We start from the raw sequence: 27,353 nt of genomic DNA, 5'->3' as shown, positions 1-27,353 counted from the left end.
TATGTCTGGATAGATTATTCAGTAGATATGTGAAGTCAGATCGAAGAAAGAATACCGTATGTCTGTGTTTTGTATGTCAGCATCTCTGAAGATGTATTTGTTAGATATTCATACGCTGGAACAGATTGATCAGATTCAGATATGATTTAGATTATATCGGGATATTATTGATATGACTCAGATTGCATCCTGTTCAGACATTGATCAGATTGTATACTGAATTGAGTATTGATCAGAACAGATTGTGAATTGAGTTAAACATTGATACAGTGTATTTATATTGTCATTTCAGATCGGATATGGACAGACTGGACTTCAAGACTTCGTCTTCCTCAGAGGGGGACGACAAAGGTATAATTCATGTGATATTCGGGAAGAAACAACTCAAGTGAGATCATTACTTGAGTTGCCCCAATAAATCACATACTATATTCTTGTTTATGTTTTATATGATTATGCTTTGTTTACAGATCAGGTTGCATTGCATTAAGATGATTATGCTTGTTTACAGATTTTGTATTCATGCATTAATATAGGACAGTCTGGAGATCAGGCAGACTTCTAGACGTTCGGCGATATCACAGCTTAGGGGAAGATCACCTCCCCTATTGTAGATGCGGATACAGATAATGGCCGAAGTCTAGGAATAAGACGTACCGTCACCCCGATTGGAGAGTAGGTGATAGATCGTCTTATTCACCCCGAGATCCCTAGAGTTATAGATTGAGTCAAGTCTAGACATGATTTGATTAGGACTTCATGCTTATATGGATGTGGCTCCTAGATCATGGGACCCATCGTTATTGCTTTCAGTTGTGCTAGCATGTTGTATGATTTAGATTGTTTATATGCATGTTTATCGGATGTGAGCTGCATGCTTAATTTCATAGATTATGAAATATATTGTGTTTATACATGATCGCATGTTTTATGAATTAGTTTGTTTATATACATGCTTACCATGTTTTATACTGGGATTTATTCTCACCGGAGTTATCCGGCTGTTGTCTTGTTTTGTATGTGTGCATGACAACAGGTGGGGCTGGATCAGGGTCGAGATGACGATGAGAGAAGACGAGTTAGCGTGGTGGTTCCGGACTTGTAGCAGACTTGGTTTATTACTTGAATGTAGTAGTTGAACCTTAGACTTAGGTTGTACAGTATTGTACTTTTCTACTGAACTTTAGTTTTTATACAGATATGTATATTATGTAGATGCCATTACCTTCCGCACTTTATTTTAAAAAGAAATTTTTTTAGACCCTATTTATCTGAATAGATAATTAAATCCCAAAGACGATTAAGAAGATAATTAGCGTCCGGGTCCCCACAATGTCTGTACGTCATCTTGTACGGAATAAAACATGTTGATTTGGTCAACCTATCAATAACGACCCAAATCGCATCACAACCTCGGGAGGATCGTGGTAGCTTCGTCACAAAATTCAGGGATATATGATCCCATTTCCATTCTGGAATGGATAAGCTCTGTAACAAACCTCCTAGTTTCTATCTTTCCGCTTTCACCTGTTGGAAATTCAAACATTTGGAAACATATTCTGCAATATCTGCTTTCATCTGTTTCCACCAAAAGTGTTTCTTCATATCATTATACATCTTTCTGCCACCAGGATGAATATTGAATCGACTACTGTGTGCTTCTGACAATATTTGTTGTTTCAAATCTGAAACATCTGGCACAACAATACGATTATTCACATACAATACATCATTACGAACCTGATACTCCGATCGATGCCCTGATCTGACCATTGCAATCAAATTCTGAATATTTTGATCAAATTTTTCTGCTTCTTTAATTCTCAGAATCAGCTCTGGTTCAACTTGAATAGCATAAAATCTCAGAGGCTTACAATCTATTTCAAATACTAATCCAGACAAACAGAAATCTTCTATAAAATTTGAAACACCAATCGTCGATAAGGATAAAGAACATATCTTTTGACTCAGTGCATCAGCTGCTGCATTTGACTTTCCCGGATAATATTTGATTTCACAATCAAAATCTTTCAGCAAATCAAGCCATCTTCGTTGTCTCATATTCAGTTCTGACTGTGAAAATAGATACTTCAGGCTCTTGTGATCAGAATAGATTTCAAATTTTTCACCATAAAGATAGTTTCGCCAAATCTTCAATGCGAATACAATGGCCGCCAATTCAAGATCAAGAATTGGGTAGCGAGACTCATGTGGCTTCAATTGTCTTGAGGCATAAGCAATAATGTAACGCCCTAGATTCGACGACTGTCTTCACTGTACCAAGACGAGTCTTTCCAACTTGCTTATAGCCTCACTAACACGCACCCTAGAAAACTTTCCAGGGGGTCACCCATCCAAAAATTGCCCCAAGTCAAGCAAGCTTAACTTTCGAGTTCTTATGGGATGATCTACCGAAAAGAAGATGCACCTTCTTGATATGAGTAGTATATATCAAATCTTTTAAGCCTTCTTCAACTGTACGGTCCATTACATTGAACAGTCTCGGAATCCCTCTCATTCCAGTGTGGGATCGGTTCATTCATGTTCCCTCCACCTAGAAGCCTGCCAGGAGCCGCTCATTGTCCATGCAACCTCATGGCACCGGCGATCACCCCACGCCCTCTTCGGCCCCGGGTTTCACATGCCCACCAACTTCCGCTTGGTTCATCCCCGAACCACACCGTACTAAGAGAGGTCGGCTCTGATACCAACTGTAACGCCTAGATTCGACGACTGTCTTCACTGTACCAAGACGAGTCTTTCCAGCGTGCTTATGTTCTCACTCACACGCACCCTAGGAAACTTCCCAGGAGGTCACTCATCCCAAATTTCCCCAAGTCAAGCACGCTTAACTTTGGAGTTATTATGTGATGAGCTACCGAAAAGATGATGCGCCTTCTTGATATGAGTAGTACATATCAAATCTTTTAAGCCCTCTTCAACTGTACAGTCCATTACATTGAACAGTCTCGGAATCCCTCTCATTCCGGTGTGGGATCGGTTCATTCATGCTCCCTCCACCTAGAAGCCTGCTAGGAGCCGCTCATTGTCTGTGCAACCTCATGGCACCGGCGATCACCCCCCGCCTTCTTCGGCCCTAGGTTTCACAAATAACATGTCCTAGCTGCATCAGAAAATTACCCAATCCTCTATGAGAAGCATCACAATAAACAACTAAATCACCAGTACCTGAGGGAATGGTCAACACCGGAGCACTGGTTAATTTTTTCTTCAACTCTAAAAAACTGGATTCTCATGCCTCTGACCAAACAAATGATGCATTCTTCTGAGTCAGCTTAGTAATCGGCTTAGAAATACTCGAGAAATATTTAATGAATCGACGGTAATAGCCTGCTAAACCCATAAAATCTTCTAACTGATCTGCTAAACGGTAATATTTAATGAATCGACGGTAATACTAGGCCAGTTGATCACAGTCTCAACTTTGCTAGGATCGACATAAATACCATCCATCTCCAGATATAATGTGTCCAAAAAATACAACCCGTCTCAGCAAAACACACATTTCGATAATTTGGCATACAGTTTCTCATCCCTCAGAATATTCAACACGATTCTCAAATGTTCAGCATGATCATTCATATTCTTCGAATATATCATAATATCATCAATAAATATAATCACAAAATCATCGAGATACTTCTGAAATATGCGGTTCATCAAACCCATAAATACAGCCGGAGCATTCGTTAAACCAAACGGCTTGACTATAAGCTCATAATGGCCTACATGGTTCTGAAAGTTGTCTTCGATATATATGAATCTCTGACTCTCAGCTGATGATATCCAGATCTCAGATCGATCTTGGAATAAAAAGAAAAACCCTGCAACTAATCAAATAAATCATCGATACGAGGCAAAGGGTATTTATTCTTTACCGTAGCCTTGTTCAATTGCCGGTAGTCAATGCAGAGTCCCATTGAACCGTCTTTCTTTCTAACAAACAATACTGGAGCACCCCAAGGACAAACACTTGGTCTGATGTAACCCTTGGCCATTAAATCTTCTAACTGATCTTTCAATTCACTCGGTACCATTCTGTATGGAGTTTTGGAAATAGGAACAGTACCTGGTAACAATTCAATGCTGAAATCTATCTCTCGGATGGGAGGCAAACCCGGAATCTCATCTGCGAAGACATCAGCAAACACCACTAGCAAATCTGCCAATGAAGGGCTTGACTTCAGTACATCTATTGAATACACAAGGAATCTCTTTGCTCCTTTCGGTAATAATCGAGTCATAGATAACGTAAATATCAAAGGAATTCGTGATCTGGAACCCTTACCATAAAATTTCCATTCATCAGCTATTTCAGGTCTGAATCTTACAATTTTCTGGAAACAATCTACGGTAGCTCTGTACTTGGTCAGCATATCGATACCAATAATGCAGTCAAAATCATACAACCCAAGTACAATACAATCTAACTCTATCTCATTGTCATCATACTGCAGCATACAATGTTTAACAGAATTCACTGATATCAGACCTCTCCCCAAAGGTGAAGAGACAGATACTACATCAAATAAAGACTCAACAGGCAATGCATGTACCAATGCAAATCTCTCAGAGATAAAAGTATGAGATGCTGTAACAATCAATACATAAGCAGGGTAACCACAAAAAGAACAGTTACCTGCAACAACATCATCATATGCTTCTCTGTTCCTCAGTCAATGCAAACAGTCTGGCTTCTTCCTGGCCTTGGCTGTGACTGAGTAGGTGCTGGCTGGAACGATTGAACAGCAGATGATCGTCTATCAAGCTAGGCCACTGGTCCAGATGATTATGCTCCCTAGGATCTTGGAGGACCTTGCTGTGGACAAACTCTGGCAAAGTGTCCCTGCTGTCTGCAGATGTTGCAACTACCAAACACTCCTTGGAATTGCTCTGTGGGATGTCTTCCGCGACAAGTTCTGCAATAGACCCCGGTATAACTCTGGCTCTGTCGTGAACCACTGGAGCTAGATGAACTACTACCAGACTTCTTAAATTGTTTCCATCGGGCTTTCAAATAATCCTTCTTCCCACTGCTGCTACTGCCACTCTCCAATCTGGGAGGGGCTTGGTGGAACTGAGTTGGATGTTGTTGCTGTTTCGGTTCTGGTGCAACATACGAAGATCCTTTCTGCCTGATCAGGCCCGCTTCCGCTCCTTTTGCTCTGTTCAAAGCATCAGCAAAATTATTCGGTCTTCCGGTATTTACCAGGGTAAAATTCTCAGGATTCAGCCCATTGATGAACTGATCGGCCACTGCTTCGTCATTCTCAGCAACGTGTGGAGAAAAACGTAACAAAGTAGAGAATTTGGCCACATATTCTTCAATATTCAATTGACCCTGTTTCAGGTTGGCAAACTCTGCACCCTTGTCTTTTCTGTACGATACTGGGAAGAATTGTTCATAGAATCGAGTCTTAAAGATTTTCCAAGTAATAATTGTACCTCGATGCTCCAAAGCCCTCTTCGTCGTAAGCCACCAATTCTTTGCAACATCATGCAACTGGTGCCCAATCAATCTGACTCTACGCTCATCTGTATAGTAAAGTGAATCAAATAGCATCTCAATGTCATCAATCCAACTCTCGCAATCAACAGATGTCTCAATTCCCTTCAAAGTCGGCGGTTTGAATGACTAAAATCTTTTCAACAGTGTTTCCATAGTTGTTGATGTGACATCCATCGGATTATTGGAGGTACTACCCTGTTCTGGGATTCTTTGAGGAGGCATATCTGATTATCAAAAGGGTTAGTAATAAAATCTGACAAATCTGTCTCAATCCTCCTCTGATCAAGAACCGGTTCTAATTCAATCTCAATAATACATGTTTCCAATCAAATCAGATAATTCAGGTAAACATGTATCAAAAGCAATATAACATGCTAGCATCGCAAAAGCAGGAAAGAAAACTCAATCTACCCCGCTCATCCTTTTCTATCTCAGTCTAAGGAACCTACTGCTCTGATACCACCTGGTGTGGGGACCGGACCCGGACGCTAACTCATTTCTTAATCATCTTTGGGATTAAATGGATCAATTAAATAAATTTGGTCAATTTCTTTTAAAATATATAAATGTACAGATTGTGAGCATATGTGATAATCGATCTTATTTCATTTACATGATCACGTTTAAAATCTAAAACATGATTCACAATATAACTTGTCAAAACAAAGTTATACAAACTAAGGTTCAACAACTACATATCAAATGTCAAAACCACTCTACTTATGGGCCCGGAACTCCACTCTAATCTCGATATCTCATCTTCTTCTCGACCCTGATCCTGTCCCACCTGTTGTCATGCACACATATAAACACAACAACAACCGAATAACTCCGGTGAGAATATAATTCCCAGTATAAATAATGTATACATGCATTTCATATAAACATATAAAAAAGCATATAACAATTATCAATAACATGTATCATAATCTGAAAACATGAAAAAATATAAAATTGTAAATCAAACTCTTTGATTCTTAAATCTCTGACTCGAGACTTCTAGTCTAGGGATCCCGGTTCCAGACTTTGGTATATAATATCGAATTTCTGCAATAGGAGTCGATCTACTCCTAAGCACATCGATAAAAACCAAATGTCATGTGCTTTGACACCTCTGCCAAAGACTTGGCACCTCTACCACAGACTCTTTCTCGATATCAATCTTCGATTCTTTGTTTTTCTATAAATCAATAGAATAAGCATATACATTCAAGTAATACAAACGTATTTAAACAATAACAAGCAAGTATGTGGTTTTTGCAAACTGAAGTCGTATCTAACTCGAGTCGTATCTCCCGGTTCAACATTGATTTATACCTTTCTTTTCTCAAGGTTTGTCTTTGTTCTGTTGTTGAAGTCTTCAATACCAATCTGGAATGACATTCGAGAAGTACAACATCATTATACAACTCAATACAAGAATTCTCAATCAAAGTGCGTTTCGACGGCATAATAGCGCAATCTCGAAATACCGACGATACAAATAACAGGCGGCCAATATCAACAACTCATGATCAATTGATAAACACAATTCCAATACTCAATCTGTATATTCTCAATCAAACATATCTGGAAAATCATAACAATTTCATACGGTGTCCGTTCTTCGATCCGGTTTCAATTATACGATTATCACAATCTCAAGAACACATAATCTAAATCATATCATGATTTCTTCCAACAACAAATTTCAAGCCAAATCAGAACATAAGAAAACTTACATCTTTTTGAAGTTCTTGTTGAGGGGAACATAGTACTGAACTCGGATAGAAAATCTTGTACAAAGTTCAAATTCCTAAAATGAAAAGCTTAAAATTCTCCCTTGGAATTCTCGTTCTTTCTGAAGATTCTGAAGAAACAATGAGGATTTGATATATATATATATATATATATATATGGTAATTGATACCCTGGGCGCCCTTTGGTGAGCGCCCAGTGGGCGACAGCTGAGCTGTCGCCCACATGTGCAGTTTATTTTTTTTTAAAGATTTGACGTTTCGCGACGGTTTTACAAATACGTCGCAAATGGCGACGGATTTTAACAAACCGTCGCGAAGCCCACATGTGCAGTTTATTTTTTTTTAAAAATTTGACGTTTTGCGACGGTTTTAAAAATCCGTCGCAAATGGCGACGGATTTTAACAAACCGTCGCAAAACGTCAAATTTTTTTTATAAAAAGAAAAGAGGGGACAGAGGGGCGTTCCCAAATTTCGTGTCCCACCTTCGCCCAACAGCCCTTCTCCCACCTACGCTCAAATCTTTACGTTAAGAAGATTGAGCGAACTTCTGGAGCTCTCGTGCGGGGAAATATTCCGACGACATCAGAAGGTAAATCGATGTAGTTCTAAATTTCATATTCCGAAGAAATTTCCAATTTATGATTTTGAAGGTTTCCGGTGTATTGGCATACATGTTCTTTAATGTTTGTGAAGTGTAAGTCTGCATATTTAATTAATTGCACTAGGAAATGGTGTTGATGATCTAGCTATTTATGTATCTGGAGTATTTATAAATTTATTCATTTCTAGTATGTTTTGTTAAAATATATTTTATAATTGATGTTGTTTCTCATATGATTATATTGTTACCGTCGCTAATCGTGCTCGGTTAATCCCCAGACAATCCTCGCCAGCACCTTACCGCCCGCAAAGATTTTCGAGCACCACCCCACGTCTGCCTAGCGCCACTGTAGATGAAATGGATCAATATAGTGGAGATGAACAATCGTACATCCCCCAAGTCGGTGATGATCAGAAACCCCAGATTGGTATGAGATTTGATTCGTTAGAGGATGCATTCTCATTCTACAACCAATATGCCCGAGAATCCGGTTTTAGCGCGAGAATGAGTAATAGCAAGAAAAGTAAGAAAACAAACGAAATTGTATGGAAGAAATTTGTATGCTTTAAAGAAGGGCATACAGATGATATTCGATGGAGCAAACAGACAAAAAAAGATCAACCAAGAAAAGAAAGAGCCCGTGGTGAGACTAGAACCGGATGTTTGTCCAAGATTTCAGTTGTCAAGGAACAAACAGGTCCGGGTTGGGTTGTCAGTACTTTCGTTGAAAGTCATAATCATTCATTATCGACTCCGTCGAAGGTGCATTTGTTACGCTCGCATCGCGGTATTTCTGCATCAAAAAAAATGTTGAGTCAACAATTTGCAGAAGCCAATGTGCCAACTTGTCAACAAATGAGATTATTTGAGATAGAGTCTGGTGGGCCTGAACATGTAGGTTTCATAGAAAGAGATATCAGAAACTACGAGCAAAGTGTTATGGATGAGCATAAGGGTATTGATGCAGAAACATTGGTCGATTTCTTCGAATCTGAGAAAGAGAAGAATTCATTGTTCTTTTTTGATTATGAGACTGACTCGGACAACAGATTTACCAGGTGTTTTTGGACTGATCATGTGTCAAGAAGGGCATACACTGCTTTTGGTGACGTGGTTGTGTTTGATACTACATACAACACCAACAAATATGGGATGATTTTCGCACCATTTGTAGGAGTTAATCATCATCATCAGACCATTCTTTTTGGTTGTGGATTGTTGAGTGACGAAAAAACAGATTCTTTTGTTTGGTTGCTTAATAAATTCCTAGAAGCCATGTGTCAAGGTGCCCCAAACTTGATTATCACTGACCAAGATCCGGCTCTGACGAAAGCCATATCACAAGTTTTTCCTCGAACAACACATCGATATTGTTTGTGGCATATACTGAACAAATTCTCTGAGAAATTAAACCCAATGACTTTCCGTGATCACTACGAAAGCATAAGGAATGCCATTCTACATTCCTCCACAGATGAGGAATTTGAGAGTTCCTGGGAAGCTGCTATGTCTAATGCAAACTTGGAACAACATGATTGGCTGTCGTTGATGTTTGATTTGCGACATAAATGGGTGCCAGCATATTTTAATCATGTATTTTCTGCGGGTATGTCAAGTAGTCAGCGGTCCGAAAGTTCACATGCTTTTTTCAAGAGATATATATCTAGCAAGAACTCATTGATGGATTTTATCATTCGTTTCAATAAGGCACTCCGGCACCAAAGACACAATGAGTTAGTTGCAGATCATGTCGATATGAATGAGCGTCCCAAGCTACAGTCCAAATGGCCAATGGAATCTCAGATGGTGACGGTTTACACGAAAAAGAAATGGTTGGAGTTTCTAGAAGAAATGAGTCAGAGTCATGGTTATTACGTGCAAACAGAATCTGTGGGAAATGAGTTTGGGATTTACAAGGTAATGAATTTTCAAGCTTCTTCTTCTTCGAAACCAAGAGTGCTTACACATGTCATACAAGGGGATGATATATTGTGCAGTTGTATGAAATTTCAGTTTGAGGGCATTCCATGCAGGCATATGTTAGCATTTTTTCGTATAAACCAAGTCTTTCATTTGCCTGATAAATATATACTGAAACGTTGGACGCAAGCAGCAAAGAATGTAGAATTTTTTCCTACAGATGAGCCAAATGTGGTTGAAGCTCCAGAAAGATGTTTGATGTCAAGACATTTGAGGTTATCCTATAAAGCTTCTGCATTAGTTGATATTGCATCATTGACTGTTGAGGGAACAAATTTCTTGAATGCACAGTTTGATTATATTGGCAACAAAATGAAAGATTTGAATATGACTACAACAGTAAGCGGTGGAAGTCAATGTAGAAGAGCCACAGATAGGGCTGTTGATATCGTTGATCCTCAAAAAATTAGAACAAAGGGATGTGGGAAGAGATTAAAGTCATCAAAGGAGAAGGCAACCACACAGGGAAGAAAATGTCGTGGGTGTGGACGCCGAGGTGTGCAGCATGACAAGCGTAACTGTCCAAATTTGCAAGACGGGTATGTGTTTATCAACAATGTAAATTTTTAGTATTTTTGTATATATTTGGTTAATCATCAAAATTAATATATGGTGGCATACTCAACGTTCTTCAGGTCAACTATTAATAATAAAAACGAAGAAGAAAGCTCAGATGACGAAGATTTTGGATCGATAGATGGTAATTTAAATCTCTAAATATATGTTGTTAATCATCAATATTTTTTTTATTCATAACTGTTTTGAATTTTACAGGTTCTAACAACTGGATTTGATAAAGGTTATTATTTTATCAAGTTGAATATGTGCGATGGGGTAACCATTTTATAGTGCTTTATCAAACCTCTGTCGTGGATGAAACATCGAGCTTTGAGGTTTCTGTCACCATGAGAAGGATCCTCTGCTTAATTCAAGAATTAGCATTGTAGAATTTTCAAATTCAATATGATAACCATTCTCTGTCAAGAAATCTTGGTGTTTTAATTTTCCTGCTGCCATATTGTTGTATCGTTCTCTTTCATATGACTTATGGAACATGTATAAAAACCCGCTGTGGTCGACGTAAAACATCATGTTTGTGTCGCGTAGTAAATTATTTCTAATTTCCACCTGTCTAATGCATTTGTGGGCTGTTGGGCGAAGGTGGGACACGAAATTTGGGAACGCCCCTTTGTCCCCTCTTTTCTTTTTATAAAAAAAATTTGACGTTTTGCGACGGTTTGTTAAACTCCGTCGCCATTTGCGACGGATTTTTAAACCGTCGCAAAACGTCAAATTTTTAAAAAAAATAAACTGCACATGTGGACTTCGCGACGGTTTGTTAAAATCCGTCGCCATTTGCGACGGATTTTTAAAACCGTCGCGAAACGTCAAATTTTTTAAAAAAAATAAACTGCACATGTGAGCTGTCGCCCACTGGGCGCTCACCAAAGGGCGCCCAGGGTATCAATTCCCATATATATATATATATATATATATATGTATATCATGCATGGCAAGACCAATTGGCTCATTCTTTATGCTGCACGTCTCTCGCATATGTGCGACCTTCCCCGGTGCATATGCACGAGACCTACTGTCTCGACGCAAAACAATTACTCTGCTCGCGCATATGCGCCCCCTGTCCCCGCGCATATGCGCATATGCGCGAGACCTACTGTCTCGTCCCAGCTATTTCGATCAGCAAGGTTTAATTTTTTGAAACAAACATTGTTTCTCATAAATCAGGCTTACCTCATATTGACCCCAAATTTAAAGGAAAGGGCACTCTTATTGAACCACCCAAGCCATTGTTAGCTATACATCATGTATTAATCAAGCCATGCAAGAAGTGCAAAATAGAGTTTAGATCCAGTTGAAGAAGTTTGATAAATGGGCAAACAACATAAATTATTCAGATATCAAGACTCTGAAAAAACTCAAACATATGACTGCTCAAGAAAAATAAATTCTGGAATGGATTGAGACTCGGATCATTCCTGAAACTTTGAAGAGAAGAGATTTTCGGCCATGATGATAATGGTCTAAGGATCCTGATAAGCAAGAAAAGACATTTTAAATTCTCAAGACCCAGCAACACATGATGACACTACAACATCAGTAAATTGGAGATGGACACACATGGGCTATCCATGAGAGTTAATCTGATGAAAACATAGCTCTAACTGCCTCAACCTGTTGAAGCACTTCATGAAAAATTTCCTTCAGATAACATGGATCTAGAGGAACAATTCAAATAGTTCGATAAGGAAGAAGAAACAATGACTCAAGCTGACCAATGACCAACATTTTATCCCTCCATCGATAAGATTCTCAAATAAGTTTTGCACCAGTAACAAGGTGAACAACTTAAGAAAGACTTAGTGACCTCGCATTGTTCAGATGCTCTTCCTAAAATTTTGATGCTTACAAGAGAAGAGATGCTGCAGACCCTGGAGATAACAATTATTCATGAAATAAGTCCATCATCTGCTTCGGAGACTGATAAAATATTATCAACTTAAATACCACGATCATAAATTCCAAGTTCAAAAATCCACCATAATTTGAAAAATCCACCATAATTTGAAAATTTCAGCATACTAGTCACCAAAATCAGTTTAATAAAAGCAGAGTAAATAGTTTTAAACATGCATAATTAAAATGTTCGTGAACTACAAGGTCATCGGGTTTGCACTTCTGCTAGTATGAGCCTGCTCACTGGTCACCGCCTCCCATCTCTTCTACTAAAACATTTGCATCGATCAAGTATAGAGAGCCTAATGACTCAGGATGCATAAACTGTGAATAACAAATAATACGTAATAAAATTCATGCAATTTTAACATAGCTCGAACATATCATAATATAAGCATAAATATGTATAACGCGACTTTCTTGCATAAACATTTTCAGAAAATTATATTTTAATGCTCGTCATAAAAATCGTAATCGTAAATCATTTCGCGTAGAGTTCTGTTTAATGCAAGTGGCCCATAACATAAATTGTTTATCAAACTAAACTATAGTACTAGGCAGGCAGGGAGCACCATAGCCCTTAGACTGGACGTCCGCTCCCTAACATAAAATAATTCCTCCGAAGAGGTTGGAAAGGTCTCAGGACAAGTTCTCCGGCTTCTAAACCCTAACATAATTTGGCCACAAGACAAATCACATACCTAAAAAATAATTAATTTGCACGTCATACATACTTACGAACATCTTTAACCTCACAGGATCGTCATCGGACATGCTGCCAACATACTAAAATTTATACACAAAACAGCTCCTAAGATGCATTCAGAGACATACGACTCCCGAATTAAATAGAACCACTTTGGACGTACCAATTGACTCGGGACTCGACCCCTACGTAAAACACAACCTAAACTACTACCCAAGGCCCTAGACCAGCCCGAACCATGCCTGAACCCCATACCATTCTTAACAAGCAATATAGTCACAAGCTACCCAAAGAGCGACACTATGGCAATTATGCGTTCCGTTATACTTCCTATCGATTCCAACCCGAACCAAGCCAGAAACAAGCCCTAGACTCGACCTTTATGCTCGTTCCAGTCCATAATGCACCACAGCTCCTTCAACAACCCAAAATCATTACCCTAAATCGCGAAAAACCCCCCATGCGTGCAAGCTTGTAATTTACGGCTTCAGCAACTATTTACACCCAACCAGACCCTAACCAACCCATACCAGGCCTACCTCGGGACCCTAAGACACTTCCTAGACCTTAGCCATGAGCCCTGGTCCAGCCTACAACCAAAACCGACGCCCAAGCCACAATCATCCTTACGCACGCGGCCATGTACTTGTTTTAAATTCCATTGCACCAGTGGTCTATCGGCCCTTCCCGAACCACCTAACGACATCTAAAAACTTCCTAAAACCTAACCATAGATAGCTGCAAGCCATAAGTGATGCCCAACAAAGGATATGATTAGAACTCGAAGAAATTTTTTTAATATATATCGAAATGAGTTTTAATCAAGTTCTTGTATACATATATACCTACCAACAAGTTTTCATGCATATTTTATATCAAATACAATATATAACATTATTGATGCATAAAGGAAAGGTTTAAACATGCATATGTGTTAAAACGCACGATAACAAAAAATGAACGCGATGTAGAACAGATGCCAATGGAGATGGGTTGCTGCGTTTAATGGCTTGAAAAGTGGCTAAATTTATCAAGGAATGTCATGTGATGATCGGCTAATCTTGCTGATTGAATAAAATTGAAAAATTCCCAAGACCTAAGCTTGAAACTTTCGGCCTATGAGTGTGAAAACAGTGTGTATGTGTGTGTGTGTGAGTTATGTAGATTTAGGACTAAGACTCTTGTATATAATACTTAGAAATATATATGAGGTGTTTATGTTAATTAATCAAGATTTTAAATTATTAATTAAGCCCTCCAATTAATTCTTACAATTTATAAATTATACCCATCACTAAATACAACCTAATTTAATTAAAGAAGTCATAAAAATAGTTATCAAATATTTTATTTCAAGTGTAAGTATTTAAATCCCTTATTTTTCGAATTTGAAAATTAAAATACTTAACGTCTTTATTTTACTTGATAATTAAATTTAGCCCTTAAATGCTAAAATTTAAAAATCTTTTAAAGTACTTAATTTCTTGACTTAAAATAAAATTTAACATTAAATTTTAACTCCTTAATAATCTCCGGTCTTCTTTTCCAGTTCGGCATCGAATATTCGTCTGGAAAAAAATACTTGAGAACATTTTAAATTTTATAAATTAATAAATATACATATTAAATTAATTTATCATATATCATGCACCACCTAAATATTAATTAAATACATAAATTATTTGAATCATGCATGGGGTTTACGTGTACTAGTTTTTGGGCACTACAGTTCCTCCCTCCTTAAATAAATTTTTTACTCGAAATTAAGGCTTACCCAGCTCTGGGTAGTGATTCCTCATGTCGACTTCAGTCTCTGTTGGAATATTATAAGTTTTAGAGTTTGATAAATTAATCAAGACGAGAACTGAAGAATCTAACTGATCGAATATTCGTGTATTCATAACTGAAGACCTGGTTCTAGCTGAATTGGAAAAATTTTATAAACTGAAGTATTCATAACTGATATGAAATCAGCTACAATAGAAAATGTCCAGAATATAACAGTTGACTTCTAATCAGATTGGCCACGTCATCAGTTGAAGTTTCAGCAAACTGACTGACATGTCGTACTGAAGCAGAACAGTTGAATTTGAATATAACAGTCTGAATACCTTGTAATACTATCAGATAAAGTAATTACAAGACAATTCAACACATATTTGTCATTGAATATTCATTAAATGAATTCAATAGGACTGTTGGAATCAAAGACTATATATAGCTCATGGAATCTGTTGAAGAAAGTGATTATTTAGAGCTTTTTCAGTTAATAACTATATAAGAGTTGTTAGACTAAGAGTTTCAGTTTGACATTGTGTAAGACCAACTGAAGTGGATTACTACAATCTGTTGTAATATATAAAAGTCTTTTAGTGAAATCATATCTTTATGATAGAAAGTGTGAAAAAATGAGAATTTTAAATCTCCGAACAACCATAAAAACTCCCATGTTTATTTCAGTTACCATTTCAGTTTCTACTAAGTATTCAATCTATATTTCAGTCTTATCCCGTACTACTATCAGTTGACCGATCTATATTGACAAACAAGATTCTAGGATCAGTTTCTCCGAGAACAGAACTGATTTACATATTTGAAAAAGAGTACAAAAATATTTGAATTGTTTATTCAAACCCCCATTCTAAACACTTCAACTACCTTAACTGATCCTATCAAGTGGTATCGGAGAGGTTAATCTTCTCTTGATTATTTTCAAACGCTCAAACTGATATAGATCATCATGTCTTATTTTAGCAAGATTCCTATGTTCTCCAAGGAAGATTTTGATGATTGGAAGATATAATGCAGGCTCATCTAGCTACTCAAGATTATGACATGTGGTATGTCATCATAGATGGACCGATGAAAATAATGAAAGCCAATACAGTTGTTGCTCTGACTTATGGAGCACCACATCGAATAGGGAAACCACGAGATGAGTGGACCTCAGAAGACAGAAGAAAATCTAACTTGAACAATGTGGCCAAGGACATCTTGTATAAAAATCTGGACAAGAAGACATTTAGCAAAATCAGAATGTGTAAATCAGCTAAAGAAATCTAGAAGAAGCTGATTCAGTTATGCGAAGGAAATGAGCAGAGAAAGGGAAACAAGCTGTCAGTTGTTGTTCAGAAAATTGACAATAAACAAAATGAAAGCCATAGAATCAATAAATGACTTTGATTAAAGAGTCAGCAACATAGTGAATGAATTGAATGCACTTGGAGAGTGCACTCAAATAAAGAGATTGCCCTGAAAGTTATGCGTGGCCTTTACAAGGAGTGGGAAGTTAAAACCATGGCAATGAGGGAATCTAATGATTTGAACAAGGTGGAATTACATTATAACGCCCCAGATTCGACGACTGTCCTCACTGTATCAAGACGGGTCTTTCCAGCGTGCTTATATCCTCACTTACACGCACCCTATGACACTTCCCAGGGGGTCACCCATCCCAAAATTACCCCAAGTCAAGCATGCTTAACTTATGTGATGAGCTACCGAAAAGAAGATGCACCTTCTTGATATGAGTAGTACATATCAAATCTTTTAAGCCCTCTTCAACTGTACAGTCCATTACATTGAACAGTCTCGGAATCCCTCTCATTCCGGTGTGGGATCGGTTCATTCATGTTCCCTCTACCTAGAAGCTTGCCAGAAGCCGCTCATTGTTCGTGCAACCTCATGGCACCGGCGATCACCCCCCGCCCTCTTCGGCCCCAGGCCTCACATGCCCACCAGCTTCCGCTTGGTTCGCCCCGAACCACACCATACTAAGAGAGGTTGGCTCTGATACCAACTATAACGCCCAGATTCGATAACTGTCCTCACTGTATCAAGACGGGTCTTTCCAGCGTGCTTATGTCCTCACTTACACGCACCCTAGTGAACTTCCCAAAGGGTCACCCATCCCAAAATTATCCCAAGTTAAGCATGTTTAACTTTTGAGTTCTTATGTGATGAGCTACCGAAAAAAACATGCACCTTCTTGATATGAGTAGTACATATCAAATGGGTGATCGCCGATGCCATGAGGTTGCACGGACAATGAGCGGCTCCTGGCAGGCTTCTAGGTGGAGGGAACATGAATGAACCGATCTTACACCGGAAGGAGAGGGATTTCGAAACTGTTCAGGTATGGGACTGTGCAGTTGAAGAGGGCTTAAAAGATTTGATATGTACTACTCATATCAAGAAGGTGCATCTTCTTTTCGGTAGCTCATCACATAAGTTAAGCATGCTTGACTTGGGGTAATTTTGGGATGGGTGACCCCCTAGGAAGTATCATAGGGTGCGTGTGAGTGAGGATATAAGCACGCTGGAAAGACCCGTCTTGATACAGTGAGGACAGTTGTCGAATCTGGGCGTTATATACATGATCTATTTGCAGATCTTAAAGCCTACAAATTTGAGATGCAAACCAGAAAAGGAGAGCCAACTATTCCACCAGTTACAACTTCTGTAAGCGCAATGAAACTGGAACCATCAGTTTCAACTAAAAAGTCAGCAGAACAGTTAAGCAATGATGCAATCATTGTTTGTGAGAAAGTTTGGAAATTTCATAAGAAAGTATCAAGGCTCTTTTTAGAGAAATTATCATAGGAATGAACCGAATGAGGAACCTAATGCGTGCTTCAAATTTGGAAAGACTGGCCATTTTATTGCTGACTGTCCAAAGCCCAAAAAAGATAGTAAGAGATCAGTTGAGAAGAGTAAAATTCTCTTCGTACACAGAAGAAAGTTTGGGGATGAGAAGAATTCATACAAAAAAAAGCATGAAGCTCTAGTAGCAGTAGGCAAAAAGTCAAAATGGGCTGACTCTGATGCTGAAGCATCCGAAACTGAGAGCTCAAGCAGCTCAAGTGATGAAGAGGAGGTGAAATGCCTCATGGTTAATGATGCTGAACTTGATTCTAGCAGTGATCAGGTATTTGACTTTAGATCAACTGATTTTACACGAGAAGAGCTTATTTCACCACTGCACGACATGGCAAATGAGTACCGTAAACTAGCTATCTCCTTTGAGGAAGTCAAAGCAAACCAAAATGATCCTTCAACTGACACAGCTGATAGCATTAAATTAGTTGAGAGCTTAAATGTCAAATAGGAGATTTCTAAGCTGAAAGCAAAAAAAGATGAAAGTGATTTATTGATTCAGGAGCTAAGAGTCTAAACTAACTGAAGTAATTTAGGCTTGGAACAAGTCGTCAGTTATACTGACTGAAATGCAAGGGTTGCAAAAACCAGTTGGAGATTAGACTGGTCTGGGCTTTGATAGCAAAGATGAACCCCAACCAATGGTACAATGCCAAAACTGAACACAAGCAAAAGGAAATACATTCACTTTGTTAAATCAGTCATGGTACATGAGAATCAGGAATTTCAAGAATTCGTCAGAAAAACCAATTGAAAAATCATTCAAAAATATGAACAAGGCAAAGAGACATGGAATTGGGTACAGTCCCTGTGACACCCTGCCCCTTACAATTAAAAATACAGCGGAATTTAAAATTTTCTTGCAAATGGAAGGAGTTTCAAAATATATTTCCAAATATCATCAAAAGTATTAACATGATCAACTAAATGATACATCAAAATACAAAACATCATTTTCATGATCATGTACAAAACATTTCTTGCAAAACAAACTACTTCCTTCCAATCTTCGTATGCATATGACTCCCATCTACAGTCAACGTCCTGGTCCATCACTCTTATCTGCATCACATGAAAATAACTGAAATGAGTATAAAACTTAGCAAGTGGAACTCTTACATAGCAATGAACATATCATACTCTGTAAAACATGGCTTTAAAACATAAATACCATCCACTCTGAAATAAATATCATAGCAATAGCATAGCAATAAGATGGTATTTCTCTTTACTCTGGTTGGATTGATATCAATAGTAACTCTGTCTTTGGTGCTCGTATCCCAATCGATATAAACCGATAACTCTGAGGGATATAAGCCTATGGTCGTTGATCAACTAATTGCATGCAATCTCTGACTATGTTTCTGTCAATCCAATAAAACATTTAAACTCTTTCTCTTTGGCATTTAAACAACACTTTAGAAACTATACTCTTTGTATTCCCTTTGAACAATTGAGACATCAAATGCCTCCCATATATATAACAATTGAATCAATACATACTATGGATCAAATGGAAGGGAATATCACAATAAAACCTTTGAAACACAATACATATATATACATGTGAGCACAAGGGATGAAATTCCACTTACAAACCACAAAACACCTCAATCTATGCTCTTGATACACCACCTACAACAATAATCCATAAATAATACCAACATCAACTCCATATCCAAGAACTCAAGCCAATAAATCCATAAATCCATAAACACAACCAACCTACAATATCTCTTTTCCAAAATCATGAAATAACACAACCAAAAACTTACCTTAGCTTCCTAGAGCAACCAAGAACCTCGATCTCAACTCGAAAATCGAACTAGATCCAAGAATCAAAGATGGGAAGTGAAAGAAATGGAGGAAAACCCTTGCTTGAAGAGAGAAAAATCGAGTTTGAAGGGGAAAGAAGAAGGGAAATGAAGTCAACTCATCCAAAAAGGTACTTAAAATCTCGCCCATACCTCAATAATGCATGACCGCGGGTGCGCTCCAACAAGCACCGCGGGTGCGCTAAGCTCTCGACAATCCACCAAAAATCCAAACTCGATGACCGCGGGTGCGGTCCTGCAATTACCGCGGGTGCGGTCTACACCGCGGGTGCGGTACTAACATCACCGCGGGTGCGGTGAATCCACGGTAAAACCCACAAATTCCAACAATTACGACCGCGGGTGCGGTCCTTACACTGAGTGCGGGTGCGGTATGGCTTCGGCCAAGAAACACACCAAAGCAACTACAATCGATCCAAAACGCTGAAACAAACAACCAACAACAACTACACCTCAAGACAATAATAACCAACAATACTATGGCCCATAATCACATAACTAAACTTAGACTAAATCAATAAATCTATAACATACGAAAACTTAAACCGTACCGTACAGCGGGCTCGGCTATTACAATCTCCCCTCCTTAAGAGAATTTCGTCCTCGAAATTGACGTCACTGCACGAACAACTCAGGATACTTCTCTCTCATCTCATCCTCTGGTTCCCACGTAGCCTCTTCGATCAAATGGTTCCTCCAAAGGACTTTAACGATGCCGATCTCTTTGTTTCTCAATACTCTGACTCTGCGATCCAAAATCTGGACCGAAATCTCTTGGTAGGTCAAATTCGGCGTCAAGTCCAATGGCTCTTGGTGAAGAACATGGGAAGGATTCGCAATATACTTCCTGAGCATCGATACGTGAAAAATATTATGAACTCTATCAAGATCTGGCGGTAGGGCTAACCTGTAGGCTCGATCACCAACTCTGTCCAATATCTCGAATGGACTAATAAACCTCGGACTCAACTTACCCTTCTTGCCAAATCGCATCACACCCTTGAGAGGTACTATCTTCAGAAACACGTGATCGCCAACCTCAAACTGCAAAGGTCTACGAAGAACATCGGATAACAGCAACAATATCGGCCGTCTGTTGGACCAACTCTGGTCCCAACATCTTCCTCTCACCAACATCATCCCAATACAAGGGAGATCTGCACTTCCTGCCATAAAGTGCCTCATACGGTGCCATCCCAATCGTCGCTTGGTAGCTATTGTTGTACGTGAATTCAACAAGAGGCAACTTGGAATCCCAGCTACCAGAATAATCGATAGTACAAGCTCTGAGCATATCCTCAAGAATCTGAATGACTATCTCTGATTGACCGTCGCTCTGAGGGTGATAAGCTGTACTGAACGCTAACCGTGAACCCAAAGCTCTGTGCAAACTCTTCCAAAACTCTGAGGTAAATCTAGGGTCACGATCAGACACAATCGACACAGGGACACCGTGAAGTCTAACAATCTCTGCTATGTAATCCTCGGCATACTGATTCATGGAGTACGTCGTCCTGACTGGAAGAAAGTGCGCTGACTTGGTCAATCGATCAACGATAGCCCAAATGGAATTAAAACCCTTCTGCGTCCTGGGAAGACCAGTCACGAAATCCATCGTAATATGCTCCCACTTCCATTGAGGAATCGGCAATGACAACAATGTCCCAGCAGGTCTCTGGTGCTCAATCTTCACCTGCTGACAAGTTAGGCACTGAGAAATGAACATAGCAATATCTTTCTTCATACCTGGCCACCAGTAAAGTCGACGAAGATCCTGATACATCTTGGTGCTGCCTGGATGTATCGAATATGGCGCGGTATGAGCCTCTGTCAAGACGTCTCGCCGAATATCATCACCAACGGGAACACAAATACGGCCTCTGAAAGTCACCAAACCATCACCATTCATCGCAAACTCTGAGTTACCTCTTTCCTCTGCTCTAGCTCTCAACTATAACAACTGCAAATCAGTAGACTGCTCTCTACGGATCCTGTCTGTCAATGTAGCCTGAATGACCAACGCTGAAAAACGAGCAATGGTCCCCGGAACTACCAAAGAAATCTCCTCTCTCTGCAAATCCATCAACAATGGTCTCTGAATCAAAGAACTCAAGGAAGAACTCGACTTACGGCTCAAAGCATCAGCCACAACGTTCGCCTTCCCCGGGTGGTAACTAATAGTCACATCATAATCTTTGACAAGTTCTAACCACCTCCTCTGCCGCATGTTGAGTTCTTTCTGGGAAAACAGATACTTCAAACTCTTGTGGTCTGTGAAGATCTCACACTTTTCGCCATACAAATAATGTCTCCAAATCTTCAAGGCGAAAACCACAGCTGCTAGCCCCAAATCATGCGTCGGATAATTCTTCTCATAGTCTTTCAACTGGCGAGAAGCATAGGCTATAACCTTACCTCGCTGCATTAGCACTGCACCAAGGCCTTTTTTCGACGCATCGGTATAGACAACAAAATCCTCTGAACCACTGGGCAAAGAAAGAACAGGAGCTGTCGTCAATCTATCCTTCAACTATTGAAATGCACTCTGGCAATCAATGGACCACTCGAACTTCACAGTCTTCCTCGTCAAATTGGTCAATGGCAAGGAAATCTTGGAGAAATCTGAAATAAAGCGACGATAATAACCCGCCAAACGAAGGAAACTGCGTACCTCATAAACAGTAGTAGGAATAGGCCACTTCTGAACTGCCTCTATCTTCGACGGATCAACAGCAATGCCATCTTTCGAAACAACATGGCCTAAGAAAGAAATCTGATCCAGCCAAAACTCACATTTCTTCTACTTGGCAAACAACCTCTTCTCCCTCAACAATCGGAGAACAACTCTGAGATGCTCTGCATGAAGCTCTCTGGTCTTGGAATAGATCAAGATGTCGTCGATGAAGACAATGACAAAGCTATCCAAATACGGCTTGAACACACAGTTCATCAGGTCCATGAAAACTGAAGGAGCATTGGTCAGACCAAAAGACATCACAAGAAACTCATAATGACCGTACTGAAAGGGATCAAATAAGGTGACCGAAAAACACAACGGAATCTACAAAATTTTCGAAAATCACATTTTCTTGCAAGGAAATTTTCGGCCACCATGTGTACTAGTGTAGCATATACAAAAATCTCAACTTTCAAGCATAGGGTGTTGAGAAAATTACCTATCAATCTCAAAGATTGATTGTGGCTCCAACTAAGGTGTAAACACCTTAGCTCTTGAAGGTAGACAATCTACAAGCTTCACCTTTCTTTTGGACTCCTTTCTTCCAATCAAGCCCACCACTAACTAGCTAGAACCCTTCTTATTTTGCACTATAAAAATAAGAAGATTATTCAAAGAGAAGTGATTTCTTTCCTCAACAATTGAAGAAGAAAATTGAGAGAAAAACTTGGAGAAAAATGTGAATAGTAACTCGGCCACTATTCATGCTAGGAGAGAAGGAGAGACATTTTTTTGGTTGTGGGAAAAGTTGTTCCAAAAAGTTGCATGCCATGCCTTGAAAACACAAAAAGTAGTCTCCCTACCTTTCACCTCCCATGCATGCATATTATATGGTTTTTAATCAAATTAAAACCTTGGACTAAATTTTAATTATCTCAAACATATTTGAGACTAATTAAACATTACTTGAATTTACCCAAGTCCCACTAGTTAAATAATTATTTTAATTGAGCTCTTCAAGACTCAATATAATTTAATTAATTCAACACTTGAATTAATTTAATTATTTGGACTCTACTAGGCCCACTAGTGTTTAATTAATTCAACACTTGAATTAATTTAATTTAGTCCATAATAATGTTTATGAAAATCACAATTTTCAATTACATTATTCACTTGGCCAATTTTAATTTAGGAACACTTCCTTAAATTAAAATTTACATTTCTCTCATAGAATTCATACTTCTATTTTTCTTTACACTTATAAACTCATTTATAAGTCGTTCAACACATTGAACTAATTTCTCCTTTATAGAAGTCATACTTCTAATTTTCCTCACGCTTATAAACTCCTTTATAAGCCGTTCAACACATTGAACTATTTTTACTTCTCAACGGGATCTAGAAAGCTAGTACTTGTGTGGCCCTCAATGGTTCATTGATACAACTAGCCGTGGGTTCACATCTCTATGTGATTCGGACTAAACATGTCCTTATATGAGCATACCCCAATTGCTCCATTATTATTTATCAACACCTTGATAATAAGAACGTCAGAACTCAAGTCTGATATTACCCAACCAATCACGTTAAACGCCTAGCAGCATCGCTTACGTGATTCCCTAGGTATCACATGATAGTGCCTGCAAGAACCATTCAATTATGGTTAGCGTACAATACGGTCCCTTCAACTCATATATCCCGATCGATTCGACAACCATTGGTTTATCGAGAGTTGTCAATGAATCGATACTATGTGTCATGTCGTAGTTGCATCGATGGTGTAATCTATGAAACCCTTTCATAATTACCACCATACTCTGGCCAGAGATTTCGATCTACATACACATGATAACACATAGGATATCCATACCCGAAGGTAAGCGGTGAATCCCCGACTACAAGGCATCGACTCCTATGTGTTTCGACAGAACACCCAACCTTGCCACCTGATGACCCCATAAGAGTCGGTAAACAAGTCAAAGTGTAATTCTAGCACATAGAGTCTCAATGTTGTCCCGGGTCATAAGGACTAATTCTGTACAACCATAAACTAGGACATTTCCACTCGATAAGTGTGAACCACTTGGAAAGTCCTTTTATGGAGGGTTGTTCAGTGCACTCTACAAGGAGCACCTATCTGCATGTTCGGACATCACAATGTCCCCTACCAATGAAACATGGTACTCACATCGCAGATACTAGTCTCGAACTCTAGCGGCCTATATCCTTCTTAGTGGCGGCTGAATCGACTAGGAACCGTTTAGAATATACAGTATTACAAATATGAGTTTCATGATACTCATCATATGAGCATCTCATATTCTTTCTACTATTTGTATATTCAAGGGCTTTATCTATGCAACTAGCATGGGTATACAGATAAAGATGTGCCATAATAATAATCTCAAACATTATTAAAATAAAGATTGCTTATACATAGAGTTTCATTGTGAACACTCGGCCAACACTTGGCTCGACGGGCCCCTACTCTAACAATCTCCCACTTGCACTAGAGCCAACTACCCATATGCTTTAAACCCATTGATTCGCGATGCTTGTCGAATAATGGTCCAGGTAAAGGCGTAGCTAGTGGATCAACAACATTATCGGCGGAGCCGACTTTGTCAAAAGACACTTCTCCTCTTTCCACAATCTCTCCGAGGATGTGGTACTTTCTCAATACTAGTTTGGATTTCTGATGAGACCTAGGCTCCTTTGCTTGAGCTATAGCTCCTGTGTTGTCACACAACACCGTGACAGGAGCAACTCCATTAGGAATGACGCCCAACTCTTGGACGAAATTCCTTATCCAAACAGCCTCCCTTGCTGCATCTGATGCAGCAATGTATTCGGCCTCTGTGCTGGAATCCGTAGTATTGTCTCGCTTGGAACTCTTCCAAGAGACAGCAGCACCATAGAGCATGAATACAAAACCAGAGGTTGACTTCGAGTCATCGATATCGCTTTGGAAGCTAGAGTCGGTATAGCCTTCCAATTTTAGTTCTCTGTTGCGACTTTGATTGTTGCACTCCCAAGAGCAGGTTGTCCACAAGTAGTATAATTCGGTGAGTCCGAATATCGTATCCACAGGGAAGCTAAGGTAATTACAAGTCCACTACAATGTCTTTTTGTTTTTGTTTTTGTTTTTGTTTTTGTTTCTTTTTAACTTTAATTGTTGGAATATTTAATGGGTAAATTTTAATTGTTCAAATTTTAATTTAAGTAGTTGAGATTAAAGGATCCACTCTTGGTATTTTAATAAAGTTAACATTAACGAACAATATTGAAATCCACTTAATAAAATGGTTCCAATATATTAAATAATCATATTTATATTATGTTATAAATTATAATCTTATAAGTACATAATATATACCAAAACTTATAAATGTGGTCAAGTATTTATTGTGCTATATATATTTGTAAACACTAAATCAAGGTTCCCACTTTAAATGGTTGGTAAAACCAAACAAACATTTAAATGGTACCAATAAATTAATACTATGATATATTCATATATAATAAATCAAGGAATCCAAGTTAAATAGTTGGTAAAACCAAACTAACATTTAAATGGTTCCAAGAATTTAATATTATAATATATTTATATGTAATAAATCAAGGCATCCACTTTAAATGGTTGGTAATACCAAACTAACATTTAAATGGTTCCAAGAATTTAGTGTAACATATAGCAACAATAAATCAAAACTCCCACTTATAAGTAGGATATAAAAATGCTTAAAGAAATAAATATAACATAAACAATAAATAATGATTAAATAATATAAAACATAGATTCTTACCTTTTAATAACCTTATTATCATGCCAAGAGCTTCACCTTATCATCTCAACTTTAGGAAGTTAGCTATTCATTATTCAAAGTGTAAAACTTTGAATATGAAATTAATATGCTAATTATATTTAAATGAATAAATAAAAGAAAAATATAGAGAGAAATATTATGAACTCAAAGATTTGTTCATAGAATGAGGGATATCTCAATACATTACAATGCACCCCTATTTATAGCCAAATTTGGGGAGACAACCACAAATAAAATATAATTTTTTTCACATAAGTCTTCATTGGTGTTCCAAGAAATTAATATTATATTGCACATCACTTTTGACAAGCATCTTCTCCGAATTTTCTTCTTCACATAAAATGAAACATGTGGATAATTGAGTTGTCTAGTTGTGGTATTTTTTTCAGAATATTTGACCAAGTATTTTGAGAGATATGGTCAAAATACTAGAGCATGGTAAAACTGCCACTCCTTTGGTAACTTTAATTGTTGCTTAATTTGATCCCACTTGTGAGAGGATTTTTATCTCATGCTTGGCAACAATATTGTAGATCTTATAATCAACTTTCTACAGGTCCAAGAATCATCTTAATCTCATTTGCAACGCCAAGGTTATTCTTGTTTTATCGAACCTGTAAAAAATAGTAAAAACTTATAATTACACAACAACTTATATTTTATACAATTTATTATAAAACATATAATATTTAAACATTTAATAAAACAAAAACTATATATTTATATTATAAAACATTTAATTAATGTACAATTTTTATGTTTATCATTCTCCACCCCATAGACCAAGAACAATTTATTGGTCCTTCTCAACTACTTGAGGATCTCTTTCACAGCTTTCCAGTGTGGAAGACCAGGGTTCGATTGATATCTACTCACTACACTTAGTGCGAAAGCCACGTCAAGACGTGTAGATATCATCCCATACATGATGCTACCAATTGCCGAAGCATACGGAATGCGTGTCATCGCCACTATCTCTGCATCAGTCTTGGGAGACAGACTTGGATAGGGACACGCCATGACACATTGGTAGATGTCCTCCCTTGGACTCATCCATCGAGAACGGCTTCACGATAGTATCAATGTATGTGGACTGGGTGAGACCAAGCAATCTTCTCGATCTATCTCTATAGATCTGTATTCCCAATACAAAAGATGCTTCACCCAAGTCCTGCATCGAGAACTTACTCGCTAACCATATCTTAGTTGATTGCAACATTCCTACATCATTCCCAATGAGTTGAATGTCATCAACATATAACACCAGGAATGTCACAACACTCCCACTGACCTTCTTATACACATAGGGTTCCTCAGGACTCT

The 27,353-nt window shown here is 38.3% G+C and overlaps 2 protein-coding genes across 2 annotated transcripts; both read left to right on the top strand.

The window, feature by feature from the left end:
• The first annotated feature begins 8,228 nt into the window (after positions 1-8,228).
• LOC140802840 (protein FAR1-RELATED SEQUENCE 5-like) lies at positions 8,229-9,420 on the top strand. The gene is made up of 2 exons (XM_073158458.1): positions 8,229-9,215; positions 9,346-9,420. The coding sequence occupies exons 1-2, from the start codon at positions 8,229-8,231 to the stop codon at positions 9,418-9,420; spliced, it is 1,062 nt and encodes a 353-aa protein (XP_073014559.1).
• LOC140803887 (protein FAR1-RELATED SEQUENCE 5-like) lies at positions 9,401-11,014 on the top strand. The gene is made up of 3 exons (XM_073159733.1): positions 9,401-10,390; positions 10,487-10,551; positions 10,626-11,014. Exons 1-3 carry the CDS (start codon positions 9,420-9,422, stop codon positions 10,643-10,645), a joined length of 1,056 nt encoding a protein of 351 aa, XP_073015834.1. The 5' UTR covers positions 9,401-9,419; the 3' UTR covers positions 10,646-11,014.
• Positions 11,015-27,353: the final 16,339 nt, after the last annotated feature.

Source organism: Primulina eburnea, chromosome 10 (genome assembly GCF_022965805.1).
Source record: "Primulina eburnea isolate SZY01 chromosome 10, ASM2296580v1, whole genome shotgun sequence".
NCBI lineage: Eukaryota > Viridiplantae > Streptophyta > Magnoliopsida > Lamiales > Gesneriaceae > Primulina > Primulina eburnea.
Note: the sequence above shows the minus strand (reverse complement) of the source record. Positions and strands in the feature narration are given on the sequence as shown.

Excerpts from the sequence above, each read along its gene's own strand:
- LOC140802840 (XM_073158458.1), top strand. The coding sequence starts at position 8,229 with ATGGATCAATATAGTGGAGATGAACAATCGTACATCCCCCAAGTCGGT. Across the intron at positions 9,216-9,345 it reads TGACGAAAGCCATATCACAA|ATGAGGAATTTGAGAGTTCC; the intron begins GTTTTTCCTCGA and ends ATTCCTCCACAG.
- LOC140803887 (XM_073159733.1), top strand. The coding sequence starts at position 9,420 with ATGTTTGATTTGCGACATAAATGGGTGCCAGCATATTTTAATCATGTA. Across the intron at positions 10,391-10,486 it reads TGTCCAAATTTGCAAGACGG|GTCAACTATTAATAATAAAA; the intron begins GTATGTGTTTAT and ends AACGTTCTTCAG. Across the intron at positions 10,552-10,625 it reads AGATTTTGGATCGATAGATG|GTTCTAACAACTGGATTTGA; the intron begins GTAATTTAAATC and ends TGAATTTTACAG.